Source organism: Lepidochelys kempii, chromosome 5, assembly GCF_965140265.1.
Source record: "Lepidochelys kempii isolate rLepKem1 chromosome 5, rLepKem1.hap2, whole genome shotgun sequence".
Lineage (NCBI taxonomy): Eukaryota > Metazoa > Chordata > Testudines > Cheloniidae > Lepidochelys > Lepidochelys kempii.
Genome location: NC_133260.1, coordinates 76,952,139 through 76,974,344, shown reverse-complemented (window position 1 = coordinate 76,974,344; position 22,206 = coordinate 76,952,139). Strand labels below are relative to the sequence as shown.

General features: G+C 41.3%; 1 protein-coding gene across 2 annotated transcripts in view; it reads right to left on the bottom strand.

Annotated features, from left to right (window-relative positions):
* Positions 1–18,919, bottom strand: part of PRR16 (proline rich 16) — a 236,391-nt gene extending 217,472 nt beyond the window's left edge. For both annotated transcript variants that reach the window (XM_073344793.1, XM_073344792.1), the window contains exon 1: positions 18,501–18,919. In XM_073344793.1, the coding sequence (XP_073200894.1) occupies positions 18,501–18,659 (159 nt within the window). In that variant the 5' untranslated portion in view covers positions 18,660–18,919. The remainder of the gene's footprint in view (positions 1–18,500) is intronic.
* Between the last annotated feature and the right edge of the window lie 3,287 nt (positions 18,920–22,206).

Genomic DNA, 22,206 nt, shown 5'->3' with positions numbered 1-22,206 from the left:
TAATATATATAAAAAAAGAGCATCTATCCTGGATGCTAGGTAACTTAACATAATTAAAATTAAAATACAAAAGATAAAACCGGAGAAGAAAATAACCAACCAGAGGAGACTCAACCCTAGCCACTACCCCCACCACATCTACAAATCACAGTTTGTGTAGTATGCATTCAGCATAAAAGGGCAAACACTGATCCTTTTGAAAGAAACACTTTTTGTATGCAATACGTACAGCATGACCAGGATCAGCAATAACTGGGGAATAAATGTTGCTCTTTAGTGGTTGCAATATCTTTAAATGTGATTCATAATCAAAAGCCAACATTTCAGCAGACAGTGTACCTTGATTAACAAGCATCACTACATTTTAATGAAAAGAACTTCTATCCTTCATTGGCAAAGAGACAAAATAGTATAATAAAAACCTAATGTTTACATCAACTGAGTTTTTAAAAGGTTTCTAGGTCAGAGATCTCTCATTTCAATACCTCGTAATAGAAACATAATTTAATCCAGATATTTTTAAATTAAGGTTTAACTTAAACTCCTTTAAAGTATCATTACTGAAAATATTTATTATGTACTGATAAGGTCCAGATCCTGCAGTATATTATGATTGGGTGGACACCTGCTGTGTGTGGTCCCATCTGAGCACAGGGCATTGAACGTGCGCAATGCACTGCAGAATGGGGACCAAAAATCAAGGATAACACTGAAACCAGAGGTCCAAATCTCCAAATAAACTACAATCACAGAGCTGGTAGCATCTTTCCCTTTTACATCTAGGAATGGTATTTATTTTTATTTTAGCTAAAACTGATTGTTGTGATATGTGAAATAGTGAATCAACTGTTAATTGTTTTCAGTTCAGATTTTTCCTTTTCTATGAAGAAACAAAGAAGCCAGGTAATGATTGTGCTAAATCGTATCAGCCTCATTTCATCCATTTTCTGTGTGTCCTGGCAGAACTGATTCACCTTTATTGGACTATATTCAATATTACACATACCAAAATGACATTAAAACAACACTTGCTAAGGTTGCAAAGTCAATCACTTAAAAATTAGGAAATGCCAGAATCAAGGTAGCCTGTGCAACCTTAATTTACTCCCCTTCTGTGCATGCATTATGATAGTCTTAAGTAATATGATCACATGTATTGTTTCAATAGAACTGCCGCCTCATTCAATGCACAGCATCAAATGGCACTCACTTTATGAGTGGCAATTTAATATTTTGTTTTATCCTCATTGTTCAATATGTGGCTGCAGGCCTTCTTTACTGCATGTATTCAAACCCTGCTTTAAAAAAAAGAACGATTAATTTCCTCATGGGCTTTCCAATAGCACTTTTCACTACAGTATCTGAGTGCTTCACAAATATTACTGAGTGTATTTTCACAACACTCCTGCGAAGTGAGAGGATATTATCCCCAATTTTACAGCAGGGAATTGAGGGACAGAAAGATTAAGGCCAAAAGTATCAACTAATATTGAATGTCCAACATGAGATACCTTGGCCCTGATTTTTCAGAAAACTTATCCTTCTACAGGACTTAATATATTCAAAGAACAGTTCCCATGGACTTCAGCTGCAGCTGTGAATGCTCAGCACTTCTGCAAACCAGAACCCAGGGCCTCAAGCTGGGAACAGAGAACATGAGGAACACACAAATAGTGAATACCTGTAAAAACTCTGATTTAAATGACTTGTCCAGCATTACATATGAACTCTGTCGCAGAGGGAGAGATAGAATCCAGTTCCCCAGGGTAGCATGTAATTGCCTTAACCACACGATCATCTTTTCTCTTCCTGCAATCCCTTGTTCCCAGCACTATACACCTTCCAACTTCTGCAACAAATGAAACAGAGGCCCTAGTGACAACAGTCTGCTTCACTATACACAGCCTTGACTCATCCCCAGAGTAGGTCCATTCTGTGCATTCAGTGGGGCAGGAGTCCTGTAGAAAAAATTGTGTGAGATCATGTAAAGACTGTATCATAGCACATATACACAAGTGAGTCAAATTAAGGTTACACAGTCAGCTTTCATTCTGGCATTTCTTAACTTTTGAGTATACGACTTTGCAATCTCAATATTATTTTAATGTACTTTTTGTATCATTTCCTAAGCTTTTAAAAAAGAAACTGAAACAAACCAAATTCCATCATAGTGACACGTACATGGGTCATCAGCAGGGTGCAAACCTTTAGATGGACCACAGACCTCCACCACTTGTAACTGATACCAAAGGATGACAATCTACCACTATACGGAATTTCAAGGAATGGGGCATTTTCCCAGTTTATTACATAGGTATTTGCTGAAAACAAAGGAATTATGAGACTCAGGATCTTGGGTTCCATTCAAGGCTCTGGAGAGGAGTATGCTCTAGTGGGCACATACGCTCCTGCCCATTCCCTGCAAACCTAACTCCTTCGTTCCTGTCCCCACACCACCCCTGGCTTCTCATCCTAGTCCCATTCTCCTCACCTTTCAAGCCCCAGTCTCCACTTCTCAGGTTCTCATCCCAGTCCCCTTGTCCAGCCCTTCCTCAGTTCTCCCCACCCAAGCTTCTCCCCAAGCTTCTTGTCCCTGTTCTACCTACCCAGCCAGTCCCAACTCTGACTCCCAACTCCTCATCCAATTTTTGTCTGCCCCCAAACCTGGCCTTCTGTTGCCACCCCTATGCATGCTTTCCCCATTCCCACTAGCTCTCAATTTCAGTCTTGTTCCCCAGGCTTCTTTGTCAAATCTCAGTCACACACACACACACACACACAGATCCTTGTCCCAATCTCTTTATCCAGCTTGTCCCAGTTTTGCCCCAGTTCCTCAACAAATCTGTCTCGCCCTCACCTCCTTCTCCCCACCCTACTTGCTCCCAGTCCTGGTTTCCTTGCACAGCTAGTCCCAGTTTCCCACAGTGCCTCATACAATGTCAGTCACACCCTTACCTACTGGGTCCCAGTCCCAGTCTCTTTGCCCAGACTGCCTAATCTCTCGCCTACACCTCCCAGTCCCAGTTCCTTTACCCGGCCAGTCCCAGTATCCCTTTTCCCTCCTGCCAATCTCCAGACCCAGCTCCTGCACCCACCCACAGCTTACTGCAGGTTCAGTTTTTGTCCCCTCTGCATTAAAATCAGGGAGGTTCCTCCTCCATGCTGCCTGGGCCTTGGTCTCATCAACAGCACAGGACAGAAAGCCTCCCTGCTCTCAGCTCCAGTACCTGAACCCAGACCCAGCAGAGCCTGCAGCAACCCAGAGCCACAAGTGCAGGGAGATTCCTGCTCAGCTCTGGGTTGGAGCATGCTCAATGCAGAAGGAATCTTTGGAGAGTTTAGCTACTAAAATCTAAAAAGTTTCTACTGAGCATGTGCAAACCACAATTTTTCCAAGGGAAACTTACAATTTGGCCAAAAGAAACAGCATGGCAAATTTCAGCCTAGACAGTTAAAGCTTGGCAAAGTTATAAACAACTGAACACAGACTCTTAAAATGGGAAGTGTGAGGCAATTTTAATAAGTGGTGCTACCAGCCTTGCCAATAATAGATTGCATTTGCCTGTGAAATACAATGAAAATAAAATTAGAAAAAAAACCTCTACTCTTGCAAAGAGTTACTCGGTATGGTCTGGTGCATGTAGCCAATGCTCAGGTCAGAATTTCTTTGACAAGGATGGCAGTGCTATAGTAGAAAACCCAGAACTCCTCAAAAACATTATTTTACTTAATTTACATAGTAGTCTATTGAGCATGCAGAGACAAATGCGTAATGTTATTCCTTCACACTCATACTGCAGTTTAAATGATCTTTTGTGAGAATCTTCAGCTACCATCACTCTCATTTTTAATTGTGTTCATTAATATAACATTTCCCAGTGCTAGAAAAATTTACTAAGCTTCCTACCAAGCAGAGGGCCATATAAAAAGTGAAGGGAGGGCCCTTTCTGAGAAGCACTACTTGGATTTTTAACCAGAGTGTTGTCACTTGGCCAGTGTTTCTCAGTTAGTGGCTTGCAACCAAGGGGGTGGGGGTGGGGCTTTATTCCAATCCAAAGCAAAGAAAATCTCACCCCCACGCACCCTTATCCTTCACGGTCAAGTATTCTCTGCCAACCTCTCGAAACACACACACAAAGCTCAGAGCTGTTTCCAAGAAACTGAGCAGTGAAGCTGGGCTGAGATTCCTGGAAGAAGGGATTGCCCTGCATGTTGTTTGCGACCACCTTTGCTCATGCTCTGGTATACAGGAGTAAATAAATCAGCTAATACCAAGAATATACACAGACTCCAGAGGACTGATTTCTCCTCCAATGGGAAGCTGACCTGCAAGGCCCGGACATCTGCTACTGCTCAGTTTCAAAAGAAAGGGCAATAATATACATACTCTTTTGCCTTCTGATGATCATGGCTCACTTTTCCGATCTAAAACAAAGTTCTTTAAAGAAAAATGTCACTGTGGTGTTGCAAGACTACAATTACTGTACAAGAAACAAGGTAACAATTTAAGTAAACTATCCAAAATGGACATTTAATTACCACATAATGTAGTAGTCATTGCCAGTTGATTAAGATTTAATTGTAGTATATTACCATTTATGTAACAGACAACTTAGTTACTTTTTAATAAGAAACCATGCATAGAAGAACAGCATTTCATATTTATAATTCACAGTAACTATTTGAGAAGCCAGTGGTAGGTTCTGGACTGAGTAATTCATCTGCCAAAGCATTGATCCCACTTCCTCTTCATAATAAACATGTTATTAACTGTATGTGATCTTTAAAATATAAAAGATCAGTCAAGGCTGTCTTCATTTTTCCTGAAGATGTCATAAAAGAAACTTGCTTAGAAATGATAGTGTGGGGTTTTCTAATCAGTTTTGGCTTTAGCATTTTGTTTTATGTCCCTCATTGACTGATGTCTGTTAAATGTTGGATCTCAGAAATAATTTATATTCTTAACCTAGATGCAGCTCTGTGACAGACTATGAAGTCATGGAGAAAAAATCTTTGTATATCAGGTATGTTGCTAGAAGTAGTTGGTGGAGGGAAGGGGGACAAAACTCCCTTTTAATAACCTTAGGACACTAGTAGTGCATTTGTTATTCAAGATGCTAGGCAAGTCATCACAGAAATAAATAAATGATAATAATTCATAGCCTTCGTTCTGTATGCTACAGACAGGTTTTTCATTGTCAACAAATGCTACCTACAATACTTGTAATTCTGTAATAGGTATTCAAATATGATTCACTTATTCACTAGAGATAAGAGAATTAGGAGAAAGAGTTGCTTGATATGAAATGCCATGAATAGCCACCCTATATCCAAATGCAGTTGGGTTTCTTACTTTTATTTGGATCTTCCATCACTGCCAGACCACCTTTCTTAGATGCCCCATAATGTTAGTGTTATAAAGGATGGTATAACAAAGGCAGAATACCAGAACTGTATGGTATTTCTGTACACTGAGCATTGTCTGTAAGAGCCTAATATACAGAAAGGGTAACTGTATTAGACTGTTTGCGGTGGCTAATAGATTCAAACCTAGGCATTGATGGTCAATTTTTGGTGTGAAGATCTAGGCAGGCCATGGATTTACTACGAGCAACCAATTTCATGTGAACGAAGTGACCAAAATGGCTAGTTTTGTTTAAGAACCCAGGGCTAGCTCCTCCACTGCTTTAAACTGACACAGTTGTAACATCATTATGTCATTTTATACCAGCTAAAGATCTAGTCCATGCAATTTCAAATAAGCAAAGATCATCCTAGCCAACATTTCTGCCCTTTTTTTCATTTGATCTCATTTCATCATATCCCTCAACTCAGTCTCAGAGACAAATCTCTCTCAAACTCAGTTCCTGGATCACCTTTGCTATGATATATTCAATACTTTTAACAATATTTGCATGACTTCATTCTTTACACCTAGTTCTCTGCTCTCATTTTTAAAGTAAAAAACCTCTTTAAATAGGTTTCAAACAAAAAAATGCTTTTCAGCAATAAAATATGTAAAGAGTAGATTAGGCTAACACAAACCAGTTTTTTCATTCTGGTGCAGCAATCTGCCTCTGGTCATCACTGACTTCCATTTCACAAGAACTGAACATGTAAGTTGTATTGGTTTGGTTTTGGTGTCCTATAAAAACCTTCCTCCCAACACAGTAAAATCTCGCCTATGACCAGGTGGCAGCAATCAACACTTCATATGGTATTCCAAATGAATTTTATCAATACCTAGGAAGCCTTCTCCATTGCAAGACTCTGATTCTATGATTCACAGTATCTTACATTATCACTTCCTGTTGTGTAATTTACCCATCTGACATTACTACATAAAATCAGACCTGCAGCAATGCACTGGCCTGATAGCAAGGCCACATGCCTATTCAGAGCCACTACATAAGGAAACCACCAGGCCTTGTATGAGTATCTGCAAAGTTTTCTGGTTAAGTTGGGTTGGTGTCAAATTCTCAAGAAAGGGACCTTACCCCAACTCCTAACATTTCAGGAATGGGCAGGGTAAGGGGGGCCATCACCCATCCCCATTAATTTTTACCTCCACTGAGGGAAATCTAATCCATGCTGCCAGTTCAAGCTGCCACAGTTGAAATCACGTGAACTGCAGATGCATCAATTGTACCACATGCCCAAGCTGTCTCTTCAAAGCCCAAAGGTGCCTGCACACGGAGAGGTTTATTCTCTGCTGATTACCTGTTACAGAAGGCCAAGATCAATGGCCCAAGCCACAGAAACAACTGATCTGCCCAGCCTTCTCTCTGGTTCTGGATCTAAGATGGAATGAACTTATAACCCTGGGGAAACCCAGCTGTGAGTTTTGAAGGACTTTGAAACCTACCAGAATGCTAGGTTGGAGATGGGAGTGACCTCTAGTAAACTATTTAGCTTGTGTTTAGGTTCTTTTATTGTTTTAATGTGTTTCTCTGTAAGGCTATTATAAGAATAAATGTGCTTGCTTACAAAAAGCTGTGTAACTGCAGACTTATAACTGCAGACAATACACAGGTGAAAGCCTTCGGAGAGAAAGCAAAGCACAGGCATAGACCTGTTTAGGCAGTCTGGCTTGCTGGGAATATCACCGTGTAATATAGGGAGCTGTGCAGCCTTAAAACCTCCAGTAAGGAGGAAATGAGATGCGGGTCTTCACCCAAGAGAGGTGCCAGCTGGAAACTCTTACTTGGGTGCCCTCAAGGGACCAAGGAGGGGGATACAGGTGCACTTACTTATTCTGAACTGTGAGGTATCTTAGAGTGTCCATGAACACAGAAATCTAAATTTTGGCAGTGAGTTCTATGCCTAGCATCCTGCCTCAGCTCACACATACAGCAGTACCAGGAGAGTTCATCTACCACATTTATAACACACATTTCTTGCAGACTGTTTGATCACCACCAACTGTGCCCACAGAAAAGAAAAGCATTTAGTTGGAAGCTAACAACCACCATTTCTTAAAGGCAGCAGCATCACAGTCTTTAGATGAAGAATGGAGTGGATTTTAAATAATATTTTTGGATGCTGAATTGGAAAGCCTGGAAAATAATATTACTTTAACCTCTTATGAACTCTAGGAGAAAAAGCTTTCATCTTGTAATGATCACACACACAACTCCATGCTCTGCCACCATGCCAGTCTGTTACTACTAAATTGGGAAAGAGAAAGAGACATCACATAACTAAGGTTAACTTCACAGAAATACCTCACCACAAATACCATCTGTGCGTTGAATTTTTTATTCAGATTTTACGAGCATAGAAACTAATGCTTTAAAATATGTATGTATCAAATTGTGAACTGACAAAAAAGAAAAGCCTTGAAAACCATTAGTACTGTAGTCCAGATTAAACAGGAATACTGGAGTGAACTTGGGGAGAGGGGGAAATGGAGAGGAAAGAATGCAGAGAGAAAAGAAAAGCTGTTTTCAGGATTGGGAGCATTAATACGAATCAATAAAAACTGAGTAACTCAAAGTTAAGGCTTTTATCTCTCTGTGTTCATGGAAGTTCTGCAGAGATTGGAGTGTCAAGGACAAAACTAATCAGGATAGTTCACAAAGTTTATTTGAGTAATTGCATCTCATTGTGTTTGTCATGACAATTTAATTTGGAGGGGGAAAGCACATATTTGTGCTAAAGAGAAGCCTGTGTTATGTACTGTATTAAGGACAAGAAATCTCACTTTCAAATCCACTATGTACTATTGGGTATGAAATTAGGAACTGTTTATTATTGTGATTTTAATGCCAAAATTGTGAAGCTTGTTTTGGTAAGATAAACGTTTATTGGGAATGCTAATGTTCATAATATACCATTATTGTTGAATATGTAATAGATTTGATCTAATAACAAAAGTACTTGTGCCAATTTTATCTTCAATTTATTTTAGCTAGCGTATCACTTTCTCATTAGAAATACTCTGTGTGCTTATTTAATGTTCTCTAAACAGTCATGGGAACTAATTTTTAAAAGCCATTTAGTTCTCATCTTAAGTTTCAACAAAAGATATGAAAGAAAGCATACAATGGAAGCAAGCACTTCAAAAATTACAGTATGCAAAAAAGAATCAATAATTTTTCTTTTGCTTAATATTGGAGTTAGAAAAGATGCTACACCTGATTCTCCATCCCTTTACATAAATGAAGATAGTGGAGTTGCACTTGGATAGAGATAGTGTAATGAGAATCAGTCCCACATTGTTCATTTGCTAATGTTTTCATATTTATTTTTTACTTTAATTCCCTTTGGAGGAACATTACATGAATTTTCTATTTTAGTGCAATGGTATTGGCAATGACACCTAAAATTTTATAATCTACTGAACTATCATAATTTAGAAAATATAATTATAATATTCTATGCATTTGGTCAAACCTTCTATAATTCAGTTCATGAACCACAAACTTGGGATTGCTGGTTCTCAATAATAAGTACTGGGACAGTTTCAGATACCTTTTACACCCACTGAGTAGTACCTTATTCCACTAACGTCAAAGGATAACTTGCCATATAAAGTACAACTCAGCATGAATTAAGGGTAACTTAATCTGCCCCTTAGCTTTCAATATGCATCAGGGAAAAGGGCATAATTCCTTTCTGAGTATACCGCATCAGGGAGAAGAAAGAAAAACCAAATGTGATTCAAGATTGACATAACGCAGAAGTTCCCAAGAAAGGCTTCAGTAAAAACAATGTTTTAAAAATACAAGGATTCTTCTGATTACTGAGCAAACTTAATCTGCAATGAGTTCTGGAAATGATTCAACCTTCAGCGCTGTCAAACTCCATTATGCACTGTGGCACATGTTGCAAGAAACAATGGATGAGTGTGTTAACCTTTAAACACATATGAACATTCCATTATCTATGGAGAAGAGAGGACTGACATATCCTCCTTCTGTCTGGAGGAGATTGCTGCTAACTATTCCAGTTTATTTAAGTTTAAGAATATTAAACCAAAAACAAAACACCAATGGACTTAAGCCCCCTCTGCAATGGACATAAAATGCAGTAGAATTGCTACTGTTTTGGGGGCTGTGGGAAGGGACTGAGCAGATGTTCTTCAGCCCCCTTCATGCTTAAAACAAACTCTTCAGTTGCTCTCACAATGAGAGCATGATAGGAGAGGACATTGTGAATGGCATGCATGGATAGCTAGAGACTCAATGACGTATAACCAAACAAGAGACTGGTCACAAGCATGTGGAAAGGGGGCATAGGCTGCAGCCTTTCACCACAGAGCCTATGAGCTAATGTAGCAATGGTTTAGCTATACAGGCAACGTGCACCTTTCCTCAGGATTGCCATGAAAAGACTGCTTCCTCCCTATACCACTTCTATTTTTCCCCCTGTACTAAGGGCATCATCATAAATCAGGCTTTGCACAGTGAACCACAACTTCACCCAATATTTGCAAGTCGGCGTTATTTCCAATAAATCTGCAAACTTCTAGAATAAAAACCATTTAATTTAATAATCGTTTTCATTGCAGGAATTGACAGTTCCAAACATTATAAAAAAGGTGAAATAGGAAAAGGCTCCCATGAATGTCAGTATAATGAGAAAATTAGATTACAGGGTTCTATGAGATGAATGTTATATTTGTAAAGAAATACATATTTATAGGACAATTTAAACTGTAATAGCTACATATGGCTATGGCTACTCAAGTAGTATCTGTAAAATATACCTTCCAACTATGCTAGGCCAGGAAATTATGCTCCATCTTGTCAGATGAGGACTTGGCCCCAATCATTCATGCAACTCCAGTCTCAATAATTACAATGCACCGAAGTAGGAAATGATACCACAGGCACTGAAAATGCTCCAGTTGGTGCATGCTATGGCAGCCCATTGACTAACCAAAACAGAGTGTCACAAGCACATCACACTGGTGCTTTGTACACTAGCAATCCATCAAATACTATGCTAAAATTTACGTCTCGGTCTTAATCTACACCACCTTCAACAAATGGGGCCTGGGCTATCTCAGGGACTCTTTCTCCCTGAAAATAAAGCCCAACCACATTAGCTGTTTTCCACTGGATCTATCAAAAGTGGGACTAATGAGAGCAGGAGAGAGAGACATCTCTGTGGCTAGTCCACAGCTTCTGGAACACTGTTCTACAAGAGTTAACAATACTCATGAGCCAGGACAATATACAAAACCCAGATCTTCAACTCAGCTTTCCCACACAATAACGATGATCATCATTTTTAATAATCTCTATGCATATGTGAAAACAGGAAGCTTCAACAAGGTGCATGTTACTTTACTTTTGAACTATACCACAATTCACATACCATTGTGAAGAATAGGTATAATGCCTAGATTAGACAATATTCATAACTAAAAAAAGTGTTTACACTTCACCATTTTTACTTATTAGCTTTCTGCATACACACACAAGTCAAATTATTATAAATTGTAAATAATGAAGAGGGACAGGTTATTGATTCAGAGTGATCTGGATTGCTTGGTAACCTGGGTGCAAGCAAACCATATGCATTTTAACTTGGCTAAGTGTAAATGTATGCATCTAAGACCAAAGTAGGCCATACTTACAGAATGGGGGACTCTATCCTGGAAAGCAGTGACTCTGAAAAGGACTTCAAGGTCATAGTAGATAATCAACTAAGCATGAGGTCCCAGTGCAATGCTGTGGCCAAAAGGGTTAATACAAACTTTGAATGTATAAACAGGGAGACCTTGAGTGGGAGGAGGGAGGTTATATTATCTCGGTATTTGGCACTGGTGTATATACTATTGGAATATTATGTCCAGTTCGGATCTCCACAATTCAAGAATGATGTTGATAAACTGAAGAATGATTAAAGTATTGGAAAATACGCCTTACACTGATAGACACCAGGAACTCAATTTCTTTGCTCATGAAAAAGAAGGTTAAGGACTGACTTGTTCACAGTCTAAAAGTACATCCATAGGGGAACAGAAATTTGATAACAGAGGGCTCTTCTGTCTAGCAGACAAAGGTATGACAAGATCCACAACCACTGGAAGCTGAACCTAGACAAATTAAGACTATATTTTTTAAGAGTGAGGATAACTAGCCACTGAATCAACTTACCAAGGTTTCGTGGGGGATTCTCCATCACTGGAAATTTTTAAAACAAGATTTTTATTTTATTTTTTTTAAAGATAGGCTCTAGTTCATATAGGAATTAGTTCACTGAAGCCCTATGGCCTGTGTGACACAGGAGATCAGACGATCATAATGGTCTCTTCTCACCTTATAATCTATGCATCTATAAATATTCACATACACACATACATGCTAAACAGCCATAACTTTCTGAAATCTTAAAAATTTATCTGAGATAAGAACCCAATCTTTTCCCACTGAAGTCAATGGCAAAACTTCCAAGAACAGATTCATGCTTTTGCAATACTATTGTTTGTTTTCTGATCACTGTCAAAAGCATCTAGATTGCCTGAAGTTCATACAAGCATACATTTTAATACTTATTCTAACTGTGGTACTATTTTTATTTGAAAATCAAATTTATATATGCTCCATTTAGTTCATGGTTTTACAATATATTGTACTTTCAAGTAACTTCGTATTTCACAAACAGAATGAATGTAGCTGAAAACAAAATAGCTAGCATAAATTTGACAGCATATTTCCTTCTGTCAAGGCACATGATGTTAATAAATAGTGCCGTATGCATGTACTGGTTTTCTATTAACTGTATATTGTACAAAAATGAAAGGAGTTACTAACTTATGGCAACTTGATTCCAGTTAGATACAAAGCAATTTCCTCCAGCATCACATCAGCATTTAATGTGTCCCTGATAATCCTAAACTAAGCATCAGAGGTTCAGGGCCACATATGAGCTTTGTAGCTATTTACTGAACATCTGTAAGAATTTTACTTTAATACGTTTGTACTTTTGTAATATTTTAAATTTATAAATACTTTATATACTCTAAGCTATGAAAGGAGTAACAAAGCTATGATTCAGTTAACTATTTATGGCCCTTTTTGTTACCACTGAACAGATCACAAGTGAAGAGGCTATGCAGTGCTTCGAATACATAGTGAATCATGTTCCGCACTCATTACAAAAGTGAAGGCAAAGATTGCAGCTGCATATCTCATCAAGGAAATGGGATGGGGAAATCAGAGGGAGAAGTGTACTCCTGGCAAAAATGGCAACTCTTGGAGCATATAATCCAGATGTGTAAGCAACCAGTACAAGACATCTGGGCCTTCATGCCTACACAAAACACTATTCCTGGCCACACCAGTGCAACACACATGAAGGCTTCAGTCTATCTAAGGTACACACAGTGCTGCACGTCAGTCTTCCACTCCATCCATCAGACCTGGATATATGGGCTACTCTACCATTCAGAACATGTCTACCAACGATATATTAACAGTGGGGGAGGGCTGGGGATTAAGGAACCCTTCTCTCCAAATCCCATTGTAGCAGTTGCATCTGATCATGCCTCGACTATGACCTCTGTATGCTGGAATGTCATTCCATAACACAGTGAGGGCGTCGCTGCCTACACATCAGGGATGTGAATGAACGATAGGATTAGATAGACAACAATCATTCTTCCATCTCCTAGAGGGGGAGTCTCTGTAAATAGTCTGCTGCTGCACATTGCTTGTTATTTCAGGATCTGACCTGAAGGACTGTATCTTCCCTTAGCTAGAGTACCAGCTGTGCACAATAGTCATGAGCTAAGAAACAGACTCTTGGGAGTGGAGCTATGATATGTCTGTGCACGTCTATCCTAAAGATGGTGAATACGGAATATTCCATATAAACATGCTTATTTCACCCACAAGAACTGCACACTGACCTTATTGTAGGAGAAGAGCAGCCACCTCAGTAATGAATCGGGCCATTTATCTATTAACTTTACCATCGCCTGGAGCACATTACCTGTTGCTCAGTTCACTCCTGAGTTTCCTATCTGATAACTTCATTAAAATTGAACATTGTGGAAAGGGGTGGAAAGAATTATTTATTCATTCTTTAGTTACCCAAAACACAGAGCTCTTTGGGAGGGCTCAGAATGAGGGAGGTGGAACTGGGGAAGACAGGATTTCTTTTGATGCATGAATTAGGATTTTCCAAGATTTCCAGGGAATTTAGGGGGCAGGGGTTGATTCAGTCCTACAACCATAATTTCTGATGAGAGTCAGTCACCTGAACAATATTCTAAATTCCAATCTAAGGAACCACCATGTTCAAACAGTGGCCACTAGGATTTATGTTTCTCATGCGAGACACACACCTCCATTTTGGATTGCACTGAACATTGACAATGGCTACAACAGCTGCTTTCTTTTGATAAAAGGTTGAAGCACATCCATTCGCCAATTAAAAGCTCTGCAAATGTTTTTCAAATTACTTTCAGGAATCTGTTCTGGTTGATGAGTTTTTCCATCTCTATCAAAGTATTTACCAAATGATTCAATATTTGAGATTTCCCTAATGCAATCAACACAGGAGGGGGGAGCCTTTAAAATAACAATGACACTATATTACAGATACAAGACAAATCCTTCCTTCCCCACTGAACTCACAGAGAATGCAGCATTTGGGCTACAGTATGCATTCTATGTCCACAAGTACCAAACAGAAAGGAAATAATCCCTGATAATTTCTGTCCTCTTGTTTAAAAACTTAGTTAGCACATATTGTCTTATGGATTCTTATAGTACCATCACCTTAACATCTAAGTGCTTCACAGGAAAATAGACAAATTCCATCAGCAGAATAAGAACCAGTGTTAAAAATCTTTAAAAATAGACTGACATCTAGTACTCTGGATGGGCAACTTTTGAAATGGACTACATTAGGGCATATTCTTGTGGTGGTTGGTGAATATTCTGAAGGGGCCAAAAAAAATTAAATAAACAGAAACCATACAGCTCAGTTTAAACAGCATGTTCTTCCAGTACAAGACATGCTGCAATTAACACATACCCATAATAGTTTTTTCTTCTAGCAACAACACAAGGATGGCTGTTTATAGTAAGTCAGTTGCATCCGTGGAAGGACTAGACGTACATCAGCTGCAACTCAGAACTGTCTCTCATACTATTCCATCCTAACAAGTCTCCCAGTCACTCCTTCACTCTCCTAAGTCTTTTGCGGCTGCCTTAGCCTAAATTTACCAATAAATCATGGTAAATTATATAAAGTTTAACTTCAGAGCCACAATAACTCCATTACAACAGATGATGTAATTTTGTCTTCTGTTTTGAAAGGAATTTTAATATCTTCAAGACTTGTGTGTCTGGATTTCACTGAAATAAATTAAGTTAAGCAAGGTTTTGCCTGTTTCTTAATTCACTGGAGTATCTCTCTCAAATGTGTTCCTTACCCAGATAAACATGTAAAGCTGTCTCAAGCAGTTGGGCTCTCAAGATGTCATATGGTAGGATCTGTAGAGGATACAGAAGGCTAACAGGTCACATCAGATAGTTTTGGCCCTACTTTTATGTTTAAAATCAACCTTTTCTAAAAAGAGAGAGAGAGAGATCAACTGCAGACTATTTGGTTCTGATTAAATACAGGACCATTATTCTGTAAATGCAGAGCTATTTAGAAAGCGGTACTATTGGACATTATTATCATTGTACTTGTTGCTACCTTGGAATGCGACAGGAGTCCTCCTCTTTCTCTGACCTTCAAGGCCATAGCTACTGAAGTGACCAGTAGGAAACATGTAGGGCAAAGAACAGATGGGAGAAGTTAATTTAAGTGGAATACTGCACAACCAAATGTAACTCTAGGATACAGGAGTAATCACATCCACTCTCCATACCCATTATTTTGGGAGCGTTCACTTCTGAAGCACTGAATCTTTCAACTCAACAATGCATTAATTATGCATGCAACTAACAGCTACCATTTAAAAAATTATATCATAAAAGATCCCAATCCTAAACAAATGTTTGAGCCAGAAACAAAAGCTGTGTTTGTCAATTTAGCAGCTGCAGATTTCCATAAAAGTACAAAAGAGATCTGACCTATCGCAATATGGTGTGCAATTTTTCTTAAAAATAAAAATAAAAGCAAAAATAGAGTAGAGTAGAAGGCAAATTCTCCGACCACCAGGATGAATCTCTTTTTCAGGAGTGAGGCACAGTATGAAGAGGAACATTAACACCACAAGAAAAGCACTATATAAAAGAGTCTGTCTGTGGCACACATGCAGTAAAAATGGAGGCTAGCCAAAACATTTCCAAAAGAACATTGTGAATTTGATTTAGAATGCAAATAGAAAAAGAAAAGATTTGTCTTACAGTTTATAGCCCTGCCAGGTTCCACAACAAAATGTACTTGGTTTTAATATTTATCATGCTTTGAAATTGTGAAAACTGTTTACTAATTCACAGTCAACATTTCACTGCCTATAAAACCAGCATTTTATGTCTGATAGTCTATAATTTAATATACAATAATAAACTGCCTGGAGTTTTATTTAATGCACGATGCTTCAAAGTCCTTCCAAATGCACAGCAATATCTATACACAACCTACATAGAGACTCTGCAAAGCCAGATTCTTAATTTACTCCCTGTTCAAATAAAGTACGTTACAGGATATGTTGAGAATTCTTGGGTGGATTTAGCCTATACTATAAATGTGGCAGTCACATAGCAAACTTCCACAGACTTTTCTCAAAATAGCTACAGTGCAAGATGTATTTAACTTTTATGAAGCCATTGTTTTAAGATGATATTATAGATAATTTCATATGCAACACTTATCTGTCGGTACACTGTGGTATAATGATGGCTCTTTACAAAAAAGTTACTTGAATTATTATTCACAGGTTTTAGCATAGCTTTGGAGCACTGATTAAGAAACATTGTTATAAGAAGAGGTGTTTGTATATTCTCCAACTATCCACTCTTTAACAGTGCTTCCTTTTCACGCCCGCAGCTTTCAAGTTACAGCCAAAAAGTACTGGAATTTTAGACTTTTGGTTTCACTTCTAACTGGGAAAAGAAGTTCCAAACAAGCCATTCCCCCTCCCATAAGGCACAGGTAAACCCAGTTCTCTCTCTCAAAGATGCAGTCAGCCAGAACAGACATATCTGCTTAGATGAAACATGCCATAGTAAATGATGACACTTGACCTCCAACTACAGAGATCTTGTTTGCTTACTAGAGGAAAGCCAAGAGTCTGATTATATGTACAGAATGATTTACGTTCGTGGGGCAGAACACAAAGTAGGTTCTGAACAACATGTACTAGTGCAGCAACAGAAGCCAATTTATTCTAGCAACATTTTTAAATGTTGGAAGAACTGCTATTCAAGTAAGAACAAGAACCATTTTTCTGTTTTTAAAACATCTACAAAGAATACAAAACAGAGAACAGGTAGCACATCAATGGAAAATTACAGACATCTTCTAGAAAGAGTGAAAAATCTTGGATTGTGATTATTACAATCATGCTCATATAGTGATTGCATCTGTTATTAGAGGACATACATTTATATAATCTAAATGTTAACACACCACTGAATCAAAAACTGCCTCTGAAGACTGTTGACTAAACTTGTTGGAAAATATTGTTAAAATAGAAAACTAATGTTTGAGAGCAAAAAAAACACAGCCTAATACAAATGTCAAATAAAGGATTACAGGCAATGCACACAAACTTTGGACTTGAATTTCAATGCATAATCCAGTCCAACCATCTGCCGACCAGTTGTGTAGCAAAATCAAGATGTGGGGCAAGCTCCAAAAAGGACAGCCAAGTTACGTTATTTTAGCTACAGTATTTTGATACTTAAGAACATCTTTGCGGTCATTACATTCTGTCTGCAGATTAACCTACAGGAGCTGACACTTGTCCCTGACCAGAGAAACATTACAATGGATTCCCAGATATCTAAAAAACAACAGATATTTTGACTAATGTACATCTCGTGATTGTGATACAAGTCTGAGAAGGAAAATGCAGACTTTGCTACAATGACCTTTATAAATGTTAGCAGGATCGCTAGAGACTTGTCCTTTCCCTTTCCCCAATAACTGGGAAAGCCTCCAGCAGATTTATAACTGAGGGAGCCCCCCGTTCCCTGTCCCCAGCTTCCAGCAGCCGGAGTAATGAGAGTCAGGCAGCTCTGGGATGAATACAGGGTTACGATTGCAAAATTAACGTTGGAGCTAGAGGGAACCTTTTCCCCCCACGGAGATGCCCACTACCCCGGCGCAGCGAAGGCCACTTCCCCAAGGCAGGAGCTGTAATAAGTTCAACAGTCCTCCCCATCTCCTGAACATAGCATCCGCCACAGCCACGCACAACCACCACCACGCCGGGAGCCAGGGCGTAAGTGGCACGTCAGCTCAGAGACGGACACAAGCCTCTCCCTCGCAGAATAGCTAAAGGTAAATCTGAATCCCCAGGGATGGAGGAGGCGGCGGGCGGGCGGGGGGGAAGGGCTGGAAATACCTTCAGACCCTTTTGCTTTAAAGCGCTGGAGAGTCATAATCCGCCCTCCCCAGAAACATAGAGAAAACCGGTGAGCGCGGCAGGGGGTGTGATGGAGACCCCTGGACGCAAGTGCCTAAGAGCCCCGCTCTCAGCCCCTGCCGGGTGGCGAACCCCACTCCAGACAGAGATTTCCCTTGAATTCATCATTCACAAAAACAACCGCGCCTTTTCCGCGCCTTCCCCTCTCCACCGCACTCTGGAGAGCCCGGGGATCCGCGGCCTGGGACACACCGAGCCAGCCACCTCCACCGGGGGCTGCCCGGCTTGCGGCACCCTCGCGCGCAGGGACGAGACACTAGTTGATTTCCCCTTGGCAAAGACAAAAGTGTACCCAGCCTGTGCCCAGCCCCGTGCGCTGCTCGCTGGGCGCCCTCCGGCTCCGAAAGAGTCGGCAAGTCCGTCCTCCCTATCGGAAAAGGGGGGGCTGGCCCCACGCCTCTCCGGTGCAGCGCACACCCCAGCCGCCGCTCACCTCCTTGAGTTCCTTGGCCACGTCTTTCAGGTCCCCCAGGACTAATTCCAGATCCTCCACGATGATCTTGATCTGTTCCTTCACCTTGGCTTTGGAGGCTGCGGGCGGCCCCTCGGGTGGCGAGGAGGAGGCGGGGGTCCCCTTGGACTTGGCTGACATTCTTTGGGGGAGCGATGTGTGGGGAGGGGGTATGCAGGTCAGGAGAGCTGGGTAACCAGCGGGTGCCCGGCCCCGTCCCTCGGGCTCCCGGAGCTGCTGCAGCCGCTGTCTTCCTCCCCGCACATTTTGGGCTCAGGGCTCCGCCGCGCACCGCTCTCCGCCGTGGGGCTGCACCGCGCTCCTGCCATCAACTCCCCGGGATCTGCACTGAGAGCGCCCGGGCTGCAGACGGGCGGGCGGTGCGCCTGCGCCTGGCTCCCTCTCTCCCTCCCTCCCGTAGGCACAGGCGCACGCACAGGGCATGTCGCTCACTGAAGGGGAGAGCCAGGGTGGGGGGAAGCCGTGCGTGCGATCCCCGCTGTGCCCAGCCCGGCAGCCTGCGTGGCTCTCCTCCGACCTCCCGCCACGGGTTTAGCCTAAACCCGCCATCCCCGAGCATGCACTTCAGGACTGCTCCAGTCTGCTCGGTCCAGACTTGGGGGCGGGGGTAGGTTGTTTTTTTTACACGAACTTTCCCTTTTTCTTCTCCTCTGGGCAAACTCGCCCGGAGAAAGGGATCTGCCCGGTTCCTGCCCATTAGCCAGGGCCAGCTGATTCCCCTTTATAAGTGCAGTGGGGGAGAAGGTGCGAGTGCGTAAGAGACAGGCGAGGAGGTGGTGGTGGTTACAACTCCTCTCGCGGAGGCGCTTCCTTTGCAGCGCACAGTCTCTGCTGGGAGCGCAGCCTGCCCGTTGGAATGGTGGGATCAGGATTGCAGGCGACCGGCAGTGGTGATTTCGTCTCTTTCACGCTACCTAGCGGGAGCTTCTCTGCGTTAGTACAGGGTCAGGTTTCGCTAACTCCCAGACCCAGGAAAAAACATCCTGGAAAAGCGAAGCACTTACACGTACCGCCAGAGCCTAGCAAAACTCCCCCCGCCCGACGTAGGACGATCGGTCTGGTTCTGCTAATTGTGGGCATGAAGCCCCCGTTCTCCTGCCCTGTAGATTTCTTGTTCTGGCTTCCGGCTTTGCAGCCCGATCTCATTTTACAAGGGAAAGACCTACAGCACCTGTAACGATGCCATCTGGCTTTCTTTTCTCTCCTAAAGGCAGCAAGGAGGCTGGAGATTTGCAAACGCCACCAAATTGGCAGGAGGGACCTCGGTCTTTATTCAGTGAGCACATGAGGAACAATAAACCTTTTTAACTCGAGAAAGAAAACCTATGCATTTCGCCAGGTACCGGGGAAAGAGGGTACACGAACGAAAATAGCCCCCGATTGCTTCAATGAAATAGGTACAATTAAGGGCAGGGCTTTCTCCACACGTTGCTGTTTGACTTCAGCATTTAATTTGCTGGGGCTGAGGGCGAGAGATTATCAGATATTCACCTCTAGTGGTTTTTCCACTTATTGCAAGAAGACGTCATGTCCAGGCACTGCAAATTGTATTACGAATTTCTATCTTCAACTTCAGTTCAGAGGCAAACCGCCAAGCCCTGCGTCGAAGATCGGCCTAGAGGGTTACACCTGGTTTAGAAATCTTAAGTGCTTCCGTTTCTGAAGGGATTTTCTCGCAGTTTGCTGTGTTTTATCTTAGCAGCAGGAAAGAAAAGAGAAAGCGACATCGCTCAGAGCTCTTGTGTGTGCATAACATTTCAGATTTCACCCGATGCAGACAAGTGGGTAGTGAACAGTTCTGTGTCTAGAGTGGGTGTGGGGCTAGAATGAGGAATAGACACAGGCTGAATTGCAAATTCCGCTACCACTAAAGGAGAGCTAGCTGTCCTTATTCAGGGAGTTTTGTCCGTAGAATAAATCACAGGACTGGATTGAAAGGACTTATTAGTGTTGGGCAAATACTATTAAAATATGTTTTCCACAAGTATTCATTAGAATCTTTAAATAATTTCAAGGTGGCCTTGTTCACAGGCATTGCATTCACTTTCCCTAAGTATTTAGGCAATCTGGTTTAAGCACACACACACACTCAGACTCTAGGAAAACAATTTTAAGATTCATTTTCTGGAGCTATTCACGCTGGAAACTTGATTATTGTGCTTATCCAGTCAGCAAACAGCAAAAGATACCATACGAGTTGAGGGACTATTCACCCTTAAGGATTACACCTCGAATCTCAGATTTTGAGTTAAGAGCCACACTAAACAAATGTCATGGGAAAAAACGGCTTCCTGGTTTCCAGTGATTAACCCATTTGAGAAGTACTGCTCTATTTGTATACATTCTCTGAAGAGAAGGGGTAGCAAAATTTATCAAAACCTATTCATGTAGATTTTGTATGGCCCCACTTAGAGTAAAAAAAAAAAGTCACTGCAAAATTACTATATAGGAATAGATTGGTGGTTTATCTGTTTACTTATCTTTTCTCCCACCGTGGTTAATTCCAGATGTGTCAAAGGAGGGCATAAATTCCTTGTCACTTACCTGACATTACTAAGTTATAAAATAGCACTAGGTAGTTTCCTTGTAATTTCAGTTTCTTACAGCTGGTCCTTGTTTTACACACACAAATAATTAATTTTGTACCATTACCAATTTTTTTCACTTCAGACCCCTCTTTGGAGTTGTAAATATATTCAGTCATAATGATTTCTTCGGGAGCTGCTTATTAAACATTTCTACTCTGAAAAGACAAAATGTTATTCCTACTTTACCTCTGTCAACTAGTTTTAGATCATGACAGGACTTCACCCTATGAAAGTTAGCCCTCAGATAATTTGTCCAAAGACTTTTGAAGAGATAACCATAGCCAGTGATTCTGTCTCTACAATTTTATTAAACTTTTTCAAAGTATTTTAAGGTAGAGACATATGAGTTGTCCTCCAAGGAGTTGGACTAGCTTGTCCCTATTATATTGTATTCATCTAGCAGTTTATTGTTTTCCTGTAATGGTTTACCAGTTTTCCTGGTAAAGGCACTAAGGGTCCATGTTCTATAATTTTGGGGATCAGTCTTAGCACCTGTTCAAAGATGTGTGTCTCTTCCAGGACATGGCTCTTTTAAAAGGATCAATTAAATATTTTTGCTAGTAGCTCTGATGCTTAGGGTTTTGTTTTGTTGGTCTGTTTTTAATTCCTTCTAAATGTCTAGATCGGGGTGGGCAAATTTTCCAGAGGGCCACATCGGGGTTGCAAAACAGTATGGAGGGCCGGGTAGGGAAGGCTGTGCTTCCCCAAACAGCTTGGCCCCTGCCCCCTATCCACCCCCTGATTGCCCCCCTCAGAACTCCCGACCCATCCAACCCTCCCTGTCCCCTATCCACACCCCCACTCCCTGACAGGACCCCTGGGACCGACAACCCATCCATCCCTCCCCCACTCCTTGTCCCCTGACCACCCCCTTCCAGGACCCCTGTTCCTAACTGCCTCCTCAGGACCCCACTCCCCATCCAACCCCCACCCTGCTCCCTGTCTCCTGACTGCCCCCCCGAACCTCCGCCCATCCAACTGCCCCCCAGGATCTCCTCCCCACCCATCCCCTTACAAGGTCGCTCATAGCGGCAGGACAGCTTATTTGAAAGCCTGGGAGGTGGGTATGGCTGCGGGGG